We start from the raw sequence: 22,236 nt of genomic DNA, 5'->3' as shown, positions 1-22,236 counted from the left end.
TATGAAATAATTATGTAAACCGTGCTATTCATATTTAAGTGCTGCTGTCCTAATTGAAGGTTCACTTACAAAACCACTGCACTATCGAATAGCCTCAGGTAGAAGGAGAGCAAAATGATGCAAGCTCCTGTTTAGGAGAGACAAGCTTAACCATGTCTCTTATAGCAGACAGCAACCAAAACATTCAGAAGAGTCTAAATGGTTTTTAAACACTTTCAAATGTCTGGCTCACTAGGGAGAAAAATTAGTAACTTTGAAGCAGTTTTCTTAATCACAATACGTGCTATTCTACAGCTTTTACTGCACATACTGTAAATAAAGGTGTGTCATGTACTGTAAATACTGCATACGCAGTGTACAGTAAATACATAAAATACTGTACTGTTTCTACATGTACAGTGTATACAGTATATATATATATGCAAAGAGAAGAAAATTTGGGCAGTTATACAAGAAACAAAACAAAAAGGGAGTGCATTGTACAATCTGCAATTGACTTTAGTATTCTCTTTGCAATAACAACCTTTAAGTCACTCCCCAACATCTTGATGGAAACCCAGTCTCGAGACTGAGATCACCAAACCATAACTGTAATCTTCATTTTTTACATGAATTCCTTTGAATACTTCACAGACTGTTTAGGGTCATTATCCTGCTGGATACACCAACCCCTGTCCAATAAGCCTTCTAGCACTGGTTAACACACTGTACAAGAGTGCAAAATTCCTTGCTATTTTGAAGCATTCATTGATCCTTCTACAGCACAAAGGTCAGAAGTGCCTCGGGAAGAAAAACAAACCATATTATTACACAATCTCCTTTATGTACAACTCTGGGTGTGAGGAGCATTTCTTTAAATTCTTCAACTGCCTTCCTCCAAACATGCTGTTGCTTTTTTGGTGAAAAATAGTTGTATCTTTGTCTGGGCATGACATTTCTGAAAAGAAATCATTCTTCAAATATTCAGTGGAAAATAAGCATTGGCCTTCACAATGTTAAGCATCTTTTTCACCCTACTATGGGCATCCATCCTGTTAAAATATAATCGAATTGTCCACTCACAAATTTCTTGTTCACCATCTCAGTTTTTGTGTCATAGAGTATCTTCAGTCATGATCTGCACATTTTACCAAGGTGCCCAAATTATCTTTACGTCTTGCGGGAATCGTGTTTGTCTTCCACAAGCAAAGCCATCAGTTACAGTACCTATTGTAAATCAAGTTATCTGGCCAAAACAATCTAGTCAAAATACTGTGTCCCAAGTACTTTTATTTAAAATAAAGTATTATCTACTAGTAAAATGAGTATGAGTTTAAAAAACACGAGATTTAATTGAAGAGTCATTTCAAACAATAAAGAATAAGGAAAACAAAGGGGAGAATACCCTTTGGCAACTGTTTTAGCAAAAGGTATGCTTTGATGATAATTTAGAGACTTGATGCAAAAAAAATCCAAAAAAGGTTTTTGTTTTCAGTAAAGAATGCTATGAAGAAATGAGACAGTACTTATTAAGAGGGTGGGATATGAAAAATAATCAGTAGACAATGGAAGGCGGCAATTTAAAGATATTACGCTTGATGTACAGAATAGGTACAACACAAGAATAAAAAATCAAAGAGTAGAAAGCACTGCTCCAAATGGCTTAATAAAAAAATGGAAAAAAATATTAGGAGAAAGAAAGAACTTAAAAATATATAAAAGAATTTAAAAATAACAGGATCCAATTTAAGGAAACGTAGTTTGAAGAACTGCAAGTACGAGTCAGAAGGGATATTTAAGGGCCAATAAAGTAATAGAAAAGGATATTGTACTTAATTTTATAATCATAAAGATTACAGAAATGGTAATTACAATTACACTGGAGAATCATTGGTATGGCAATAAGAGTCTAGAGAATAGACATTATGGATTTAGAAAAAGTAGGTCTTGCTTAATTAACTTGCAATTCTTTGAACAGCAGTAACAAAAAAGCAAGCATATGATATGTTATATTTAGGCTTTCAGAAGGCACTCAAATCACAGGTATTTAAATAAATATAGTACATGTACTTGGACTAAGATTGCATTAATGGACAGGAAACAAAAAACTGATGAATGCCCAAATTGGGGTTGTTGTAAATAGTGGTGTACCACAGAGGTCAGTCTTAGTACCACTTCTCTTCTTGATTTATATCAACGATCTTGATTCTGGTACAGCAGGTAAACTATAGAAGTTTGCAGATACCCAATTAAGAGGAATAGCAAACACTGTAGAAACTTCAAAAGAACTTAAATAACATTCAGACCAGGAGGGTGAGATCCCGTTTCTGGCAGGTATCTTCAAGTTTTCATTCAACCACGGTCAGGTCATTAACTGTTCCTGCTTATCAGGTGTCGGTGATTTAGAAAACACAGAGACACTCTGGCCCTTTAAGAGCAGAATTGATCATTTAGACAAAACTGTCCAAAGTTTAAAACTTGCCAAACATCTGGGAGATGGCATTCAACACAGATGGATGTAGAATATTACAGGCAAGTACCAAAAATGCACAGTATAGTAGTGCTTTTAAAATTGAGAACAGGCCCTTATAAAAGCTGATGGGACTACCCAGCCATGATGTTGAATCTGATAAACTGGCTTGAGGTCATATGTATATCAATTACCTACTAGCAACCAAACAAACTAGATTGGCAGAATAGCCACATTTCATTTGCAGATGTTCTTATGTTCTAAAAGTCTCCATATTTGTGTGGGAATTATGTGTGAAACAGTTCATAGAATACTTGACTCAAATACATCTTTGATGAGGTAGAAAGGACGCTAGGGCATATTCTTGCTCCCTTGGTACAAATGCAGCTTAGTTTCTTAACTCCTCAGGCAACTACACAAGTGGAACAGTACAGTACTAATATAAGCTTCATCAGGAGAACCGTTAGGAAGAACGGTACATTTACACTGAACACTGAACATTACACTGAACATACTTTCAGTATTGCTATTTGCAATGAGTCCAAGGAGTAAAAATTCAACACCACATTAATTGATTTCTGCACAAAAAATGCAGGTTTGGCTTTATTTTTTTTAACACAATAGAAACTAAATAAGAATAAAGTATTCACACGGTTGTTCTGCCAGAATAAACAGAAACATCTTTAAACGCTAACATAGTTACTTACAAACACCTATATTTATTATTTCATAAATAGGCGCAACAGGTTCCATTAAAAAAAAGATTAAATATAGACACAGTATAAAGAAACAATAATAATACACAGCCATATGTCAAGGTTATAATTTAGCTGTTTCCAATCTGTCACTGCATCTAATAAACACCAGATAAGCATTTGGCAGTTTTTTACACAGAGGATTTGAATGACATTTACTAATCAATACACCATAAGTGATACAAAAAAGCATTTCTATGTAGTACAAAATAAATTTTTTCTTGTTTTGCTTATTTTTTTAAATTTCATTTATTAACATCATCAAATATTTCATGCTACTCCGTGGGTCAATGCCATCAAGTGTTTTAAAATAACTTGGGAACATAACTGTTTTTTTGTTTTTCGCAAAATATAGTCATTTACTGGATTCATTCCCTTAAAAATTAAGCAAAAAATAGGAACATTTGCCAATTCAATATCCCTCTTAAAAGACTGAAATAACTGCTCATATCCAGTTCAAAACAATGTTGTAGCTAAAAAAGTTTACCTTTTTTATACTCTAAGAGAGTGTGACAGAATCTATTTACAAACTCACTATGAGTGCTATATCAAGCCATTAAAAGTCTTTAGTAGTTCCTATTAACACTCATTTTTAAGACCAACAGAATTCTAGGATTTCTTTCGTAGACACACTACAGTTTCTAAGGCAGTTCACTAGTGCAGCACTCCACAGCAAAAACCAACATAAAAGCCATGTTGTCCAGATTTCTTTTGTAACAAAAGAAGAATCGGTCCATGAAAGTTTTCAAAATAATTGTTATGAAATAAGAAAGACAGGTTTTTGCTCTCTTTGCAGGTAAAATCAGGAACTCAGATATACATTTCAAGGTTCTAAGTGCTTAGCGACTTAATTTCAATTGAGATGATGAACTGCCTCAGCCCTCTGAACACGGCAAAAGTTATGAAGACTTCAAGACACTGGAGAACAGGAACATTTCACCTGTTCAGGTGAGGTACAGAGCTTTATCCCTTTGCAGGTTCCTAGAAGAGAAAAGAAGAACATTACATGAGAATACTACATATTGTGCATCTTAAGCCTCTGCATTGTGGTTACCTCTGCCAGGTACTGTCCTTATGAATCGTATTAACATTAACCAAATATTTTCAAGACTTTAAATGATTACTGACCCATTACCACAGTAGTCATTGCTCCAATCCACACTCTGTTGCGGAGGATTTCTACAGCCAGAACGAATGTAATCCATCGATGGAGACACAACCTGACCAGCAGAGGAAGCGGAGTTGATAATGTTCTGGAACTCGGCTTGAAGAGGGTATCCCTGCAACAATTAACAAATTATGCATAAATGATCTAGCAAATAGCAAAACATTCACCTTCCTCTACAAAGTGTGTAAATTAAGCAATCTATAGCGCAAGGGCTCAAAATTTTAAAATTTAAATTTAAAGTCTTCTCCTGTTCCATAACAATTAAACTTAAAAAAAAGTTAAAATTATATTTGCTTTATTTTTAAGGCAAATTGTTTTTCAAAAACCTTGTGTAAATGTCTCATATTCTCAAGCTAGTTACTTCATCCTTCATTGGCTTATGTTTCAGAGTGCATTTTTTTAACAACGCAATTTTATTTATGAACTTTTTCCAAGAAACTCAAAAGTGCTGTACAGCAGCACACACACGCTACAGTACATATACCAGAAGTAAAAACAAAGGGAAACCAAGAGTAAAATTATATGATACATTAAAACCATTAGAGAAAAGACATGTAAGTGAGATTTACAAATGTTAACAGACACAGAACCTCTAGAAGGTTTTTAGAGTATGATATTTGGTATCAGAGATCTTACATGTACTGTATATTGATAGGTGGACTGAAGTCATGCAGTAAATCTCTAAAATAAACTGGAGCTAGGTCACTAAAGGCCTTGAATGTGATCTTGAGAGCCTTAAAGTCCTGGGATCTATTTTTCCCAGGTAGGCACTGTAATGTGAAGGGGGCAGGAGTTAAGTGCCTGAAGCCTATTTAGAACCTTAGAAGAAACTCAAAACATTACAGCAGTATGATTTTGGTTGAATAAAGGCAAATAACTATATTTCAACACCATATAGACAAGAACAAGGAAGGTAATGGAGCAAATTTTATGCTAGTGGGAAAAAAGACACCTACACTTTAAATGACACAGAGTGACACTAGGATTTCTACCTGCCATCAGTGGTCTGATTTCTGCACTGTGGACAATAGCACTGAATTTTGTGAAGCTGATGTTGAGAGCCTTGGAGAACAACCTCAGTCACAGTTTACCTTGAGAAACTTATGTGGCATCCATATATTAATATCAGAAAAGTATATATATATAGTGCAGAGACCACAGAAGTGGCATCTGATTTAGTCTGCAAATAAAATCTGAATGTAATTAGAGCAGTAACAGAACCCTGGGTGTTAACGGTGAAGAGTTTGACCAAGATATAAATACTAAACTAGTATCAAGCCCTTTGGAGCACCCACAGTAAATGGGGCAACATTAGATTTAACACAAACTTTACAAACTAGCTCCTGATAGCACAACAGGAGACAAACCAATGAAGGAAATTACCAGAGATCTCTAGATACTTTCCCATCCAATGTAATACGATGCTGTGATTAATGGCTGTATCACAAACTGCAATTTAATCCAGACGGAGAAGAATTTTAAGAGGCACAGAAGCCACCAGTAGATAATTAACTACCTCAATAGAGACTGTTAGTGGAAGTGCATTTAAAACCTTGAACCCTGCTATGGGAGTGTGGAATAGTCTACCTTGGTTTCCCACTGACCACCAAACGGGCTGGATGGGTGTAATGCCCTCCGCCAAATTTCTAATGTTATGTTTAAGTACGCTGTCTCTCTTGAAAATGAAAGATGGCATAGTAATTGAGTCGAAACTACCAACATTCCAAAACTTAAGGAAAGTGTAGTGGCAATGCAATTACAAGACCATTCTTATGAAGTTCATGTTGTCATTTCTAAGATCAATGCTTTCACTTATTCTGTCAAAAGTCAAAAGTGTGGTTCGGGATTTCTGGCTACATTGCATAATCATGAGCAAGCACAGTGGGGGCGTGGCTTACAGAGGTCATGGCTGCACCTTCGTGATCTATCCAATTCTTTGCTCTATAATCAAACCGTTCCCCTTCTCCTGCCGCACGACTATGCCAAGATACCAAGGTCCAGGGAGGTTGGTTAAAAACGCAATTGTTCTGAAAACAGAAGGTTTGAAATAGGTAATGGATTTACATTTTACAAAGAGGGAGAATCAAGCCAATAAAAGTTTTTATAACTCCCACGATGTTGCTGGGATGGAAAAAAAGGAGGAAAAGATATCTTGTTTATATATAGATATACTGTATATAGACATATAGATATAGATAATCTCTGGTATATACAAAGGTAGTGTAAAAAAGGAAAATGTTAGTCATTAATGTTCGCACGCATAACAACCACACAATTTATACTATGCATGGATTATCACATTTCTGTCATCTCCTTATCGGGAAATAAGAACAGTATCAACAGGAAATGGGAACTGTGCCACTTTCTAAAGCTTATCACAGACTTTTGCAATATTATATTCAAGCAGGTTGGACAGTACAGTTAATGACTGGGTTTGACAATAAGCTGCTTTTTATGTTTTATCATTTATTCTTATGGTGATTTTGTTGCACTTTAAAATAGTTTTTATATTCCCTTAATGAAATGATAGCTTTCTATTTGAAAAATGATCTGTTTCAATAGGCACAGCAACATACTGTATATTACAAAAATGTATATGAATAACAGACATAGAGGTTCTTTAAATGCTTCTCATAGTTGATTTGTCTCTCTGTTAATTGCACCACCAAGGTCTTGTGTTTAAAAAGAATTCCAGTGAATGACTTGCTATCTTGCAAGCTCTTCAACAGTGCTGTGACACCCTGCGTATGCCTATAATTGTCTGTGTGTAGGATGACATGTAAAGTTAAAACTTGTGCAAGTTCTATCTTTCCAAACATTTGTATTTAGCAGTTGCCTTTACAGATTTAAATTTGAATTCAACAAAAAACTGCCAGCCAATCTGACTGATGAAACTGAAGCAATAGCAAAAGTGGTTTCACTTGGAATTTCATACAATATTACAGTATAATAAGGGAGTTTAAATCAACATAAACGCGAAAAAAATGAGAGCAAATATTTTAATTTGAAGACTTTTCCTGTACTTATCTAGAAAAGAAAACTGAAAGGGAAGTTAATCCCTGCAATGCACAAGAGAGTCTGTCTGAAAGAAGCCAGCAGCAGGTGGCTGGGTTTTTGCTTGTTAGATTCTACCTATTCATGCATTGTTCCCAGAAATTCTTCTCCTTCATTCAATCACAAAGGCACCATCTGTCTCTTTGTATTGCTCCCCCTGCCTGAGCTAACCAAAGTTCAACCACAGTTTTTTATTTGCTCTTCACAAATATGCAAAACGAATGAAGATTATTACACTATACTGGATTTACTATTGCTATAAAAGCAAGATCTATGAAAAGAGCTTAAAAACTTAAAGTGGGATAAGAAAGGCGATGTTTAAGCATTTTTCCTCCTCTAAGATTGACATAGCAGTACAAGGAGCACTATGGTAATCTAAAATTGGCATTCAGATAAATTTATCTTTTAATCCACTTGAAAAGAAAGTACGTTTGAAATGACATTCAGCCACAGCATCAGTTAATTTTCCTGTAGAAGAGTGATAAAAGTGCTGAGTTAACCCAGGTTTTGTATAGCAGCACATACACCTTTTTTTATGAAGAGGTTGCATACACCAATGTTATTTCTTAATGTAAAATATTGATAAAGACAAACAATGACATAATTACACAATAATTCCTTAATATGGTAAGATAAAAAGCTCTGCTTTTCAATTATTTGTATATTTTAAAGTGTATAATTACACCTCTAAATTCACTAGAGATTGTTTAATTGATTTTTAGAGCTTGAATGAGAGCTTATGGGGTATTATGACAGCAGTCAAAAACAATTGCTTTGCTTAGTTATGAAACAAAAAATACATTTGATTGTTACAACTAACAAACACTGGAATGACACATTTAAATATTAAACTAGTATATTTTTAGACTGGTTTCCTAATAGATGACAAATGGAATATAAAAGCACTTTATTTTTTAAAGGCAGTGATGGTCTGAGTCCTTGCCTAAAATATTTTTCACTCCCAACTCATTTCACATGAGCTGAAAATTGCATAAGGCTTTAGAAACAAAAAGATCACTGTAAAGCAAGAACCAGCGTGTCTGTCCCAGGATGTCACCCTGCTAACTCTACGTTAACAATGAGTGACAACTACATCTTCACCCCTGCCGATCGCAGTCACATAGTGCCACTCCTCAGGCAGCAAAAAACTCCTCCATGCCAGAAGACTGGGTCTAATACTGCAAGAGAATTTAGTACTATGTGCCAAGGATGGTGACAAAAGGAAGCCCCCGTTAAATCTGCATGATTAATAATAGGCAAGTGCATACATGTTAGAAATGCGAATCTAACAGCTTTGATTTTAGGCCCAGAAAAGAGACATCTACTTGATTAATCCCAATAGAACATCATCTGAGATATCATTGTGAAAAAATCTAAGCGTGACTCCTAGGTTTAAAGAGTTGACATGGGGTAACAGGTCATTTTTACATGACACCAGTATGGGTTTTTCTACCACTGAAGGCAAAGCAGGAGTTTCTTCAGTGTGTAGTGGCTCAAATGAATCAAGATGTGCTGGAGGTATCCAATGCCTTTCTTCTTGCAGAATGTCTCCCATATTCAGGAGATTTCTGGGGGAATTTGTTGAGTCTGTCAGATATATCCCAGAAGTGATCTATAGGTTTGAGGTCCAGGGACATTTTTGCCCAGGGTAAGGAGTGGATTTTCCTTGTTTGAAGGTGGCCTACATGTACAGATGCAGCCATTCAAAATGCGCGGGCGATACCGCATTATTTTCCGGTACGCTGTACGCAGTCTACCGCAAGCTACCGGTAAATACCGCGAGTTACCGGTAAATACCGCTAGCAAAATAATAGTATCCGGAATTTCCGCAAGGTGGAGCTAATAAAGCTCAACCTCTCATGTTTGAGCTGTAGCCATCAAAGTCTTTAACGAAGATATTAATAATAGTATTAATAATAAATGACCTTGGACAAGCTGTAAACTCAAAGTATTGCCCTGGTCCACATTCTTTTTTTCATTGACCGTCTTTGTAAAAGTAACGCCACAGCATTTCGCAATCACGCATTTTTTTCCAATCATGCAAAGTACAGTGATTCACCATGCCTTTCACATGCTCATAAAAGAGATTGATTTAGGGACATAAACATATTACCGTATGCAAACTGTACTGTATACAGTATGTATATGTATATTTAATGTCTTAACTGTGCCCGTTTAAGTATTGAATATTCATATCTAATTTTACCACTGAAGGGAAATCTTAGTAGCTGAGCATAAAAACAATAGGAGCATACTGCAACGCGTGTGAAGGCCATAAACGATATTAATTTTGGAACATAAACATACAGTATATGGCTGGTCTCGGTACTTTAAAGAAAACATACACGAAACATGGTTTCATTATGACCAGAATCTTGAGATATTTTTAACTTGATTTACAGTATTTGAGAGGTATGTCTTAACACCGATACTACAGTGCTTAAGTACTACTCACGTATATGTTTCTAGGTTTATATTATGCATTTCATACGGTCAAATTACTTTTGAGCAACTAATAAGAAGCGCGAAACGGTATGCGTTTTACTTTCGTTTCGTGCTGGGACCCGTGGATTGATTAGAGATATCAAGTACATACAAGTCATTTTTTAAATGTTGTAGTTCGTCTTGAAAAAATGTTACGAGTACATCATCTATCAACAATTACACAGGTTCTGTTTCCATATTGCGGATTTTGGTTACGTAATATTATTTTCTAGATTTCACGTTGTGAATATATGATTTGGGCAAACAGAGCCGCAAAGAAGTACATTATGGGTTGTTGTTTTTTTTTGCAGTTTTATCTAGAACAAGCGATGCTTAAACCTTTGTCTGATTCTTGTGAAACTATCCACACGACAGTTACAGTACCTAGGAGTTGACTTCAGTGATGTCACTGATGGGATGTTTCTAAAAATCCATCCTCTGTAAAACGTCTTCTCTAGTTGTCCTGCATATGTATTCGCTAATGAAGCTGTGTGTTCTGAGCCTGGATCTCTACATTTCTGTATGAACCACCTTAGAGGGCTAAAGACAGCTTGTGTTTAAATTGAGTGTAAGGCAATTTATGCTTCTAAAGTCATGGTCAGCATTTTTGTACTGTGCTGTAAACTTGTTCTGTGCCTAGTCACATTATTTTATAGCGTTTTCATAGCGTTATCAAATCTGGTGGCGCTGTGTTAGTTTCCTGACTCCCATGTCACATGGTCTGTGATTGTAACCTGTAATACCGGTTTAATTCGTCACAGCCAGCACTCCGGTTGTAAAGTAGAAGCAGGCGAGATTTCCAGCGAAAAACACCTCCCCCTTCTTCAGGTGTGAGGGTCTTCTGCTCAGAATGAAACGCTAAAATGTAATGTAGGCTCTGAATGGGTTCTGACTTGCTTTAACAAAATATGTTTACAAATCCTTTCACCTGGCATTTTCGTAGTTAGAAATTATGGAACGCTCTGTTAAAAGCAAGGGAGTTTTTATGTCCGTTGCAGTTCTTTTGCAACATGAATATAATTATATCGTTATTAATTTCTTGAGATACGCGATTCCATATTATATTCCCTTTTAATCAAATTCTAAAAGTATGCTTGTTGACTCCGGTATCGCGTTAGTTAAAGACTTCGATGCTTAAAATGTTTAGGAGAAATGGAATACTGGTGTGTATGTTTTCTTTAAAGTACCGAGACCAGCCATATACTGTATGTTTAAGTTCCAAAATTAATATCGTTTATGGACTTCACACGCGTTGCAGTATGCTCCTATTCTTTTTATGCTCAGGCACTAAGTAAAAGGAGATGCTTCATATTGCTTGACTAATTTTAAAAACTAAGTTAGAAATGCAGACGCTCCCTCGGTGCGCTGCTCTGGTGCGCCGGCTCTTACACAGTGCCTGTCTGCCGTAAGCGTTACAATATACATACCCAACACTGCTTGTACCCATCTGTCATGCAAATAAAACACCTTGAATTGAATTGAATTGAGGGGAGAGGGGGGAATACTAAAGGCAATACTGGCTCAATACCCTCGATGGGCTTTGACGTGCTAATGCGTTGGTTTAACAGTCCGGGTGTGGCAGGCTTCCAATGTCAACTCGACTCGATTGGAAGACAATGAACGTATTTTGTGATATTTAGAAATATAAATTTGTTTGGTGCGAGTGAGGTTTTATTTAATCTCTGACCAAGGGAAACGTTTCATTTTTTCAAAGAAATGTTTGTTAAAAAATAAAGTCATAGTTCTATGGGATTCAATCACAGACCATGTGACAAGGGAGTCAGGAAACTACTCTAACACACAGCGCCACCGGATTTAATAACGCAATAAAAACGCTATAAAATAATGTGACTAGGCACAGAAAAAGTTTACAGCACAGTACAATAATAAATGCTGACCATGACTTTAGAAGCATAAATTACCTTACACTCAATTTAAACACAAGCTGTCTTTCTGTATGAACCTCTAAGCTGGTTCATACAGAAAATGTAGAAATGCATTAGCCTGATTATGATTAAAAAACACATAATTAAACACGCGTTTGCGATTTAAATCAGAACACGATTTAAATCAATATAAATGTTTATATTGTAACGCATACTGTCCAGCCTCCATTTCTCTATAAAAATTTACTCTGTTGCACACACACACACAATAGAAGGAGGAACCGCTGTCAGAAGGGAAGATATGTTCAAAATATCGCAAATATCGTTCATGTTGCGATATTTTGAAATATAAAAGTCAATTTATTGTCCATAATATCGCTATTCTATTTTTTCGAAGAAATGTTTGTTAAAAGAAAAGTCCGGCACCAGCTGGATTCGATCACACAACCTCCCAGTTGCTAGTCACGCACCTAGACCAGTCGGCTAGAAGACAGCTCGCATGAACAGGCAGGCGAAAAAGCCCTACACAGCCCTGTCGCAGTACACGAATACCGTTATTAAATTCTTTAGATACGCGATTCCATATTATATTCCCTTTTAATCAAATTCTAAAAGTATGCTTGTTGACTCCGGTATCATGTTAGTTAAAGACTTCAAAGCTTAAAATGTTTAGGGAGAAATGGAATACTGGTGTGTATTTTTTTCTTTAAAGTACCAAGACCAGCTACAGTATATACTGTATGTTTATGTTCCAAAATTAATATCGTTTATGGCCTTCACACGCGTTACAGTATGCTCCTATTCTTTTTATGCTCAGCTACTAAGATTTCCCTTCAGTGGTAAAATTCAATATCTACAACGGGCACAGCAAAGACGTTTTTACTGTAAGTCTTTCTACGACAGACCAACGGACCACGAGTGCCCCTGTCGGTCAACCAATCACGTACTGCGGTGCCACGCGTCATCTTGCGTCATACTGAGCGACGTCACCTGCGGTACGTGTCTGTGACGCGCACTTTGAATGGCTGCATCTGTAGTTACTTTAAATTTTCCAACATGAGAGCAAGAAAAGGGCAAAAGGTGACATCTGCAGATGATGTTGCCATGGTAGGATGCAACATTAATAATTCTACAAGATCAAATTGATTCTGCTCAATATTGATTAATTCCATGAAATAATTCCAGAAGGCAGACAGTATCTGCCCGCATAAGACTACCTGCTTACAAAGCCATATTGGAAGTATTGACTGAGTCTTAACTCTTCTGAGCACAATGTACACCAAGTGACTTCTGGAGCATGGCTCATCACTGATGTTCTCTACAACAATCTATCTGTGCTTGCTGGTGTTCTGAATTCATGGTAAGTAAAGTGTTTGGTGGACAAGCTCTCACTTTTTGTGGCATGCAGATGACTTCTCATGGATTACAGTATGTTGAAATGTGGACCACTGAGACCTGTTGTGATCTTTGGTGCAGATATCTATGTTGCCACCAGTCATGCCATGCCTAGTTGAGCAGCAGACATTCCTTACAGCAGACAGTGGATGATGTACTTAATACACCCACAAATCTATGACATTTCATGAGGAAGGACCACCATCACCTTCTGATTAACCTTAAGACATTCAGTTGTGCATCTGTGTGCCCATGGGGATTTCCTGCACTAGAGCATTCCTACAGTTAGTTCTGCATCTTTAGATTTAGCTTTGGCTTCATATGGTAACCACAGCAAAAGTGATTGTACTACCCGTATGTCTTCTGTCCTTACCTGTACGCCTACATGCACTATGATATTTGTTACATCCCTTGCCAGTATGAGAATGCTACCACTACTGCTTCAGATGTTTCTTCACTTAACAATGAAAGAAAACACTATGATGCAGATTTAGCCCATTTTAGATGCTGTTTTTCACCTGACAGTTGCATCTAGTTTTTTTATGTCTCTTTCTGAAGTTCTGTTTTAAAATTAGATATTACCATAGAAAAAGCACCATTTAATGTCTGGTATGTAAAGTAATTAAATGCCAACAGAATGCAGGAATTCTTCTGAATCATTTACACTACAATCCAAATTTAAAATCACGTGACTCATAGTGTACTCAGCAATGGAGTACTGAACTGATTCACCAGGGAGTGGGGGTGGGTGGGTATTTTCCAAGTAAAAAAAAATGCAAGGGTGCTTTGTGATTGAAGAGGTGATAACCCCCATTCTAAATCATTTCAATTTCTCACCCATGCAGTTCGAAGTGAAGCTAATTCAATTTGAGAGAATAATTGTCTTTAGTGAAAACATCTTAATCCCAGAACAATGTAGTAGATGGTATGATAATGTTATTTACAATTGTTTATGCTGAACAAGCCCCTGTTCACACCTAGCCTCAGACTCCCAAACATGTACTATAAGAAACATCTAGGTGTTTATTTATCTGCTCTAAATAGTTTAAGACAATGCTAGCCTAATAAACGCTTTACTAACTGCAGTAAATTAATAGTGTCTGCTTTTGCAGTCATTGATAAACATTAATAACACAGAAATCAGGCTTAGAGAATTGAGTGCTTACAGGTCTAATTAAAAAAGAAAAAAATAATTTAGTATTTCACAGTGTGATCCTCAAGAGAAAATTACTCAATGTTTTGAAACACGGCTGGAATTTAAAGTTTCATGTTGCAGTGTTACAGAGAAATCAAAAAGAAGAGGCACTGATAGAGATTAATTTGATGTCAAAGGGGACATTTGCTCTTTAATTAGATTTCTGTAGCCTTAGCAGTTTCTCTCTGCTGCAGCATCAACTCCTAAAAAGCCTGCAGCCAAACTGAACACTGATCCCCATCTCTACACTTTACTGGGAACTAATTTCATTTCCTGCCTGTCTGAAGAGGTGTTTTCATCAGATACCAGGGGTTTTTTGTCTTCCCAACTGATGTATTCATCAATCTCAATGTTTTTTTGCAACCTTAAATTACATCCAAATCCTAATGCATCTGTTTATTACAAGAGAAAATTGAAAATCTGTCTGTGCGATATCATACAAAGATTTTTCCGTAAGGTTATAAAGCAAGCTGACAGATATTAATGATTTCTTTCTTGACCTCATTCAGAGTGCAAGGAATAGAAAGGAGAACTGGAAATCCTGACAAATGGAATGGGAGCATATAGCTAACACATGCTACACACCCACCCACATACATAAAGTATATATACACACACTGTAGCTAGATAGATATTGTGTCAAGAACATGTCAGATGTTGTATGAAATATAACAGGTTTGTAATTTAGTTTTGTACTTACCTGATTACATACTGAGATTGGAACTTTAATTGATCATTTCCTCCTTACAGAAATCTCTAATTAAAATAATTTAATCCTCATATGCATTGCTGCTAGTCATTTTTCTAATACAATGACTATGAAGGACACCAGAACCAAATTATTACATATAACACATTGAGCTCAAGTGTATTTTATATAGCCTGTGTTATATCAAAACAATGGTGGGATATTAGTCATGTCATCCCCCATCTAAGAAACCAAACTAGAGAGACAAAAATATTTGGAAATATTTTTGTTGCAATTCTTATATCATTCATTCACATGCATCCCGTTATTAAGACATTTACTAATATTTCTATTGATATATAGTCAAAGCAATTAAATTGTCAACAAGTTCAAGTTCAAGTTCAAGTAATGAAATTAAAAATCCTATCAGACATTACTTTTCTATAATTATGTAACAGCACATGAAATTCTTCATATTTTCTGAAATCATGCAAAACAGCTCCTCCATACGGAGGGAGTACTACCAGCTGAACTTCTTCTACCACCAGACTTAATTGCGTGACAGGAATGGAAATGCTCTTTCAGTTCCATATTTTTCGTCATGCCAGGGGGTAAATAACAAAACATTCGCTGTGGCGCCTGAGACATGATGTTAGAACCGTAATCTATACTTCGGATCAAACCTTTCATGATGCATCGTCGCAAGGCGCTTTCCAAACAGTCAAAGTGGGTTTTAAGAGAGAAGACAACAAATGTAGTACTGACCTGCTGCATTGATGGGGAATGGAGTGGTAACTGGTGATTGCCTAGCTGCTGCTGCATGGTGATAGACTGATGTTGCTGGAGACTTAGGTGCTGGTGCAGTGGTGGGCTAATCTGGAGAGGGGGGGTTGGAGACACTGCCATGTTGGCTATGGAAACAGTCACCGGCATCTGTGAGTTAGGCTTGGGGGCGATACTCCGGGGGAGGTTGGGATGCATGGCAGGCAAGTGTGGATTCATTCCAGGCTGCTGATGATAAGGAGATCCCATATACATTCCCGAATGAGACTGCGCGGCTCCAGGGAAAACCTGCTGCTTGGAGTTCATCATTTGTGAACCCTGGGATGTTTTCACATCAACAGGCTCGCTGTAACTCTGAGAAAGACGATAGGAAAAATCAGCTTGTAACTACCATCAGGCCATCGATTCAAGCAAGATCCACAGGTGTTGGTTGAGTTGATCTTTACAGTCTGTTCTTTCAGCCTGTGATTGATTACCTCTACCTTTGCTACTTCATTACTATATAAGCTTACAGTCTAGCACCAGGAAATACATAGTCTTCCAGAAATGTCCAACGTATTACCACAAATACATTTTAAACCACCGCCTTGTTTTTAGCACTTATGCAGCTTACAAATTAACATAAGATCACACAATATTTAAAATCTGTTTCTGTATGTATCATACAGAGAAAAGGATTTGTATGTCTTTATTAACCCATCACCAACAGAACAACCAATTACAAAACCGTAAGCTGACAATTTGAAATCAACCATCTTGTTTAAAACTCATTCCAGATAGCATTATAAAAGGGTGCAGTTCTAAAGGCAGATTTAAGAAGTGCATAGCTACTGGGGAAATTCATTAAATTCATTTTTTTACTTAAACACTTAATATTTGGGCATTATCAATTTACCATAGAATATCAACAGTTTTAATTATTAGCAAGTTAAATCCAAATTTCTGAGGTTTACAGCAGATTGGAGGCCCACAAGCTATCATGCTGGGTTTAATAAAGGTTATTCAAAAATAGTACTTTTGAACCAAGAACTGACTGATAATTCTGATTTATTTCTACAATAATTACTGTGAAAATCACCAAAAAATACAAATAAATCATATACATTTGAGGTTTTAACAGTAACATAAACAGTGATAAACTTTTGTACTGATTTTTAAACATTAAAAAGTCATGCAGTAATGAACAGCAAAAAACACTATAGCTTTATCGCTTAAAACCTTGTTTCTCGGCACAAAAATAAGAAGCTCCTTTGTCTAAAGCCAATTTTATTTAGCAAAAATGTAATTTATTCAGAAGCAGAAATAACTGAGGCAAGGGTGAAAAGTCTTCTCATTTAGGATTGATCTGCAGAATGCTTCTATCCTTGGAAGGAAGAGTGTTTTTACTGGAAAGGGAGCTGGAGAGTGTTTGCTTTCCTTTCTAGAATGGTATTTCCCTACAGGCGTATAATTAATTGATTTGGGCCCTTCGTTTGAATATTAGTTATTCACAGCTTCTGCGAGTTTCCCACTTGTATGCTTTACAAGTAGTGCATGTCTTTACTTATCAAAGGCCCCAGCTGGGGCTATGTTACTTGTAGGTTCAATTGTGAAGTTAATAATTTATATTATTTAGGTCATTACAATGCACCAATTGAAAGGAATATTTCATAGGATTTGCATTAGGGAGTTACCTTAGCTCCTTGAAATAGTCTCAACTTTGATCATATAAATTAAATATACACATTGCACACTTACCTTAGAAACCAGGCTAGCCCTATAAGCTGCCAACTGCTTGAGGTATTCCTTTTTGGCAGCTTCTGTTTTCTTTTTGTATAACTGCAAAATAATAATTGAAAAAAAGTTCTCAGCACCCATAAACAATCGTTCCTACTAATTCAGTTAGCTACAGTACCCTTATGATCTGTAATCTTTTTATTGCTGCTGGCAGAATAGTACAATAAGTCATTACTTACGAATGCTCCCTATATTATTTATTTTGGGCTGTTTATTATCCATTCCTTTCTCCTCTTTATCTCTAGCAGCTGTGACTACTTCTTTCAGTTCTTTAGTGCAGCTGCCCTCATGACATTTCAGCTAGACCCGCACAGCAACCCTCTATTACACAGACTTTATATGTCAAGTACAATTAAGAAAGACAGCTGATTATTCTTTCAAACAGACACATACAATTTAACTAACATAATTTAGGTCTTACTTAAACATTGAGGTCTTTCCCAATGTACATAGATTGCCTGTTCACTTTCTAAACTTTAATTAAAGTTTTATTTTTACTATTATATAATATATATATATAATACTATAAATATTAGCTTTATTGCACTTTATCTTTCTGTATTAACATTTTAATATTTGTGTAAAATATGCAGGATTGTCCTGTAGGGCTGTCAGATTCGAACTATCAGTGAGATGGCTAAATATGCATTTGACTGTTTTGCAATTATATTGAAATAATGCCTTTTTATGATGAAATCATGGGTTCTTCATAGAACACATTAAGTCATTTAAGGCATATCAATAATACGGTGGTATTTTATAAATTAAGACCTCAGGGGGGTTATAGAAGCTTTATTTGTATTCTTTCAAAGTGCCTTTACATGTTTTTGACTTGTTAATGTTTGTAGTTATTCAACAGACCCGTTTTTTCACAACTGGTTAGTCAAACGTGCCCCTTTCTCATTTCCTATGGTTATGAACCATTGTAACATGAGCAGCAGTGTGAAACAGTGAAGGAACAGGGAAGTTGTGGGTTCAAATCCCAGGTTTGATTTGGTTGTCAAATCAAATGTCAATAATCAATTAGTGGGATATTTTGCACTGATGACAGATCTAATTATTAAGTACTAATTAAGTATTAAGCCTATGGTATGTCTGTCTTAATTTACAACACACTGAATAAACTGCACAAAAGTCATTTAAATTTTAAAACCACTTTTATCTCAATTTATATTTAAAAAAGTAATAAGCAAGTGTTACCTTAAAAAAAAAGAGTAAGACTGCACAAGTCTGCAGAAACCCCAATCAATTCTAAAATAAATCCCATAAAAACTGTATTTCTTTCACAATTTATACCAAGGAGTAGAAGAAAGACTTAGCCATGATGTGAGCTGTGCTATCAGAGTAATACTGCAGAGGAGTTACTGATTTGATTGACTTGACTGGACATATAATTAATGGAATTACTGACGATTCAGAGAAGACAGTGGTTTGTGGGCTCTGAGGATTTGTTGGCTGCTTCACAAGTGCATTTCTGTCTCATCATTTCCCTGCTGCTTCTAATTCAGGAGGGCAGGCTCATAATTGAAGCAAATTAACTGTTTACATTTGCCACTTCTACCAGGGGAAAGAAAACGTATCAGCAGGAAAGAAGGATAGAAAATTAAATTCTTCGCACTTGTGTCCAGGCTGCCCCTCTCTAACAAATTAACAGTAATTTCGTGAGGCATCAAACACAGGAATTGAGCGAATTAAATCATAGAGAGCTGTTGCTTGCTGAGCAACATGTGAACTATGCAGCCCTAAAGCAAACATATGCTAAGGGTTTTTAATATCACCTGTTTGCTGTCTCTGTGATAGCTTGAAGACATGCTATAGGGCTATGTGGATCTATAATGTTAAAGCAACTGTTGACAACAAGTACATTTGGATGAATGGGAAAAATAATGTTAATTAGTTCTCTTCACATATTTTAGTGCTTCCAGAAATGTTTGCTCTTAAAAGTCCTTTTCCCTTTTCAAGCAAAATTAACTGACATACAGCACAAAGAATCACTCAGATGAGTTGATAACAGCTGTCAGTTTCCTCTGAAAAGAAGATCAAAGCTGTATTTCACATTTCTTGTGAAAAACATTTTATTTCAGCCTTCAGCGATGTTTTCTGCTTGGCTTTGCTGGTACTGCAATGCATTCAAGGGTTACAACACACCAAGATATTGAAAGATAATGGCTTAATTTGAATGTTTCAAAGATAAAGAAAGAGATCCATCCCAGACTCTAAAATATGTTGATTTGGAAAGTGTACGTAAATGAATAAGAAATATGAACACATTAAGATTGTCCACACCAGGCATTCACATGCACCTGATGGATTATATATATATTATAGTGAAGTAATGCAATTGTGACAGAATGCTGTTGGTACACATGAAAAAATAGATATGTTTAATTAAAAAAATATATTTTATGAAAAGATTATCCACAAAATATGGATATGTGCTTTTGTTTAACTTTTATTTTTAATTTCACTTTCATAAACATCAACTACATATTGTATTAATGAAACCAAAATAAACCAAATACAATTTTTTATTGTAATCATTTACTGCTCATTGTAAAAATAATAGGGATGAGTGATATGTCATTTGACACATTTCTAATATTCCTTATTTGCAAACGGTGTGTGCATCTTTACAAAACTGTTGCATAAGGCATGGGACAGGACGTGTGGAATTAAAAAATAAACGTAGAGCTGATAGAAAACCACAATATGTATTCCTTCTCTAATACCGTCAACGCCTTTGTTTTTTAACAATGTCATAGAAGGTGGAATCACATAAAGAGCCCAATTTTACAGCACAATTTTAATACTTAACATTAATGTTGACTGACACCTGTTGGGTTAACATACAGTACTGTTTACTTTATGGATCTCAGTGGAATATAAAAACATGTTTGCATGAAAATTCACTTCTGCCACAGTTGAGGTTCGGACACAGGACATGAGATGAGGTGCTTCATGTGAAATAAAGAATGTGTAATGGGTTTGGTGTTTGAGATAAGGTTAGGATCAAGCTTAAAGAATCCTGGAAAAGAATTTCTACCCAAGTCCACTGTGGGTTTTATATTTCTCAGAAATGTGTCCTGAGAGTAAAAAAAATGGGTCATGGAAAAGATCGCTCATAATTCTGGTATAAGTAAACTCCTTTCAAAGGCAATGTTGTTTTTCTCTATTTTTAATCTAACATTATAGAAATAACACACTTCTCTATGAAATATTGACAGTTTAGGAGTTAAAACCACTCTAAGGAGTCACAAATCACTGCTAAGCAGTTATTTTGTTTGACATGTATTTGTCAGGCAGTACCCATAAAACATGGTTGATGTCATATGTACATATAGACAAACGGATACTGGAGTTTTTATTAAAAACATTGAATTTCACCTGTTTCTGTTCCTCGCCCAAGCCATCCCACATAGAAGCGACGATTTTGGAAACTTCACCAAATGTGGCATTTGGGTTTTGTCCCTTGATGGCTGCCTGAGTGTCACGAAAGAAGAGTGCGTAGGCAGACACCGGTTTCTGTGGCTCATTGGGGTCTTTCTTCTTCTTTTTCTTTGGAGTTTTTGGCTTCTTTCCTATGTCAGTAGCTGGTCGTTTTTCTGCCCCATTCATCTGCAAGGCATGATATCTGTTTTCAGTAAACTGCGACATAAAAAAAAGCAAAGACAATAAAATACAGCAAGCGGAAAAGAACATTTCCAAATTTTTATTTCACAAGGAAAACATCAGCCACCCAATTAAGATGAGAAAGATAAAGGGGAAAAACAGTGATTTTGGTGTTTTTATGAACGGACCCACCCATTTTGAAAAGCTGGTTCCGTTCAACTAGCAGCTAGAATGGCTACTTCAGGCCAGGAGGAGGAAGGACAGATCAACAACAATATATATGTACTTGCAGAAAACAGGCTTTGCTGGGAAGCAGAGAGATAAACCGCATCTAGTTCACTCCACCCAAGCCAGCCCTACTGACCCCTGTCTATCACGCCAGTTTAGCCAACCACCAGACTACAGGATTAATTAGTTTAAATCATAAATCATATTGTTTAGGAATATCATAATACAGAATATTCCTCCCCTGGAAATGCATAGGTGAGAGAAAAAGTTTTGCGCTTTAATCTGGATGTCAGCGAGTATCGGTTCATAAATTAAATCAATCTGTTTCTGTATTGAATATGAATAATCTGAACCTGTGTTATACACAGAGCCATTGTTTGATAGATTATGTTTTATGCACATTTTTAGATGCAGAGAGAGATTAATGTCACATGATGCCTGTGGTGAAATAAATCTTCTGTCATACACAGTATGGTTTTTATGATCTTTGCTTCCCAGAGTTTGGTAGTGGCAGAATAAATAAATAACTGGGATGAAAGACAAGTCAAAAAACATAAACAAAGTATTTATATTGTGTTACTATTTCTGATCTCATAGAAATTAGTGACATTAATCTTGTTTATTTTCTAAAGAAGTGTCCTATGTGTTCTGATTCTAATTACTAAATTATAATTCTAAACAGATGAAAATCATGTAATACTGTATAACATGAAGAAAAAATTCCTTTAATGTTTAATTTCATTTGCCTCATCCTGCCTCTCTTGCA

General features: G+C 36.0%; 1 protein-coding gene across 6 annotated transcripts in view; it reads right to left on the bottom strand.

Annotated features, from left to right (window-relative positions):
* Positions 1-3,020: 3,020 nt before the first annotated feature.
* Positions 3,021-22,236, bottom strand: part of tox (thymocyte selection-associated high mobility group box) — a 115,768-nt gene continuing 96,552 nt past the window's right edge. For 2 of the 6 annotated variants that reach the window (XM_088918793.1, XM_088918795.1), the window contains 6 exons: positions 21,018-21,278; positions 17,595-17,675; positions 15,840-16,211; positions 6,271-6,399; positions 4,333-4,484; positions 3,021-4,185 (listed from right to left, as the gene is read on the bottom strand). In XM_088918793.1, coding sequence (XP_088774919.1) covers positions 4,149-4,185; positions 4,333-4,484; positions 6,271-6,399; positions 15,840-16,211; positions 17,595-17,675; positions 21,018-21,278 — 1,032 coding nt within the window. In that variant the 3' untranslated portion in view covers positions 3,021-4,148. The remainder of the gene's footprint in view (positions 4,186-4,332; positions 4,485-6,270; positions 6,400-15,839; positions 16,212-17,594; positions 17,676-21,017; positions 21,279-22,236) is intronic. The other 4 variants (XM_088918798.1, XM_088918799.1, XM_088918794.1 and 1 more) reach the window with 3 other exon arrangements.

The sequence above is a fragment of the Atractosteus spatula genome, chromosome 6 (genome assembly GCF_055471065.1).
Source record: "Atractosteus spatula isolate fAtrSpa1 chromosome 6, fAtrSpa1.hap1, whole genome shotgun sequence".
Classification (NCBI taxonomy): Eukaryota; Metazoa; Chordata; class Actinopteri; order Semionotiformes; family Lepisosteidae; genus Atractosteus; species Atractosteus spatula.
The sequence above is the reverse complement of the archived record's forward strand: the minus strand, read 5'-3'. Positions and strand labels throughout refer to the sequence as shown.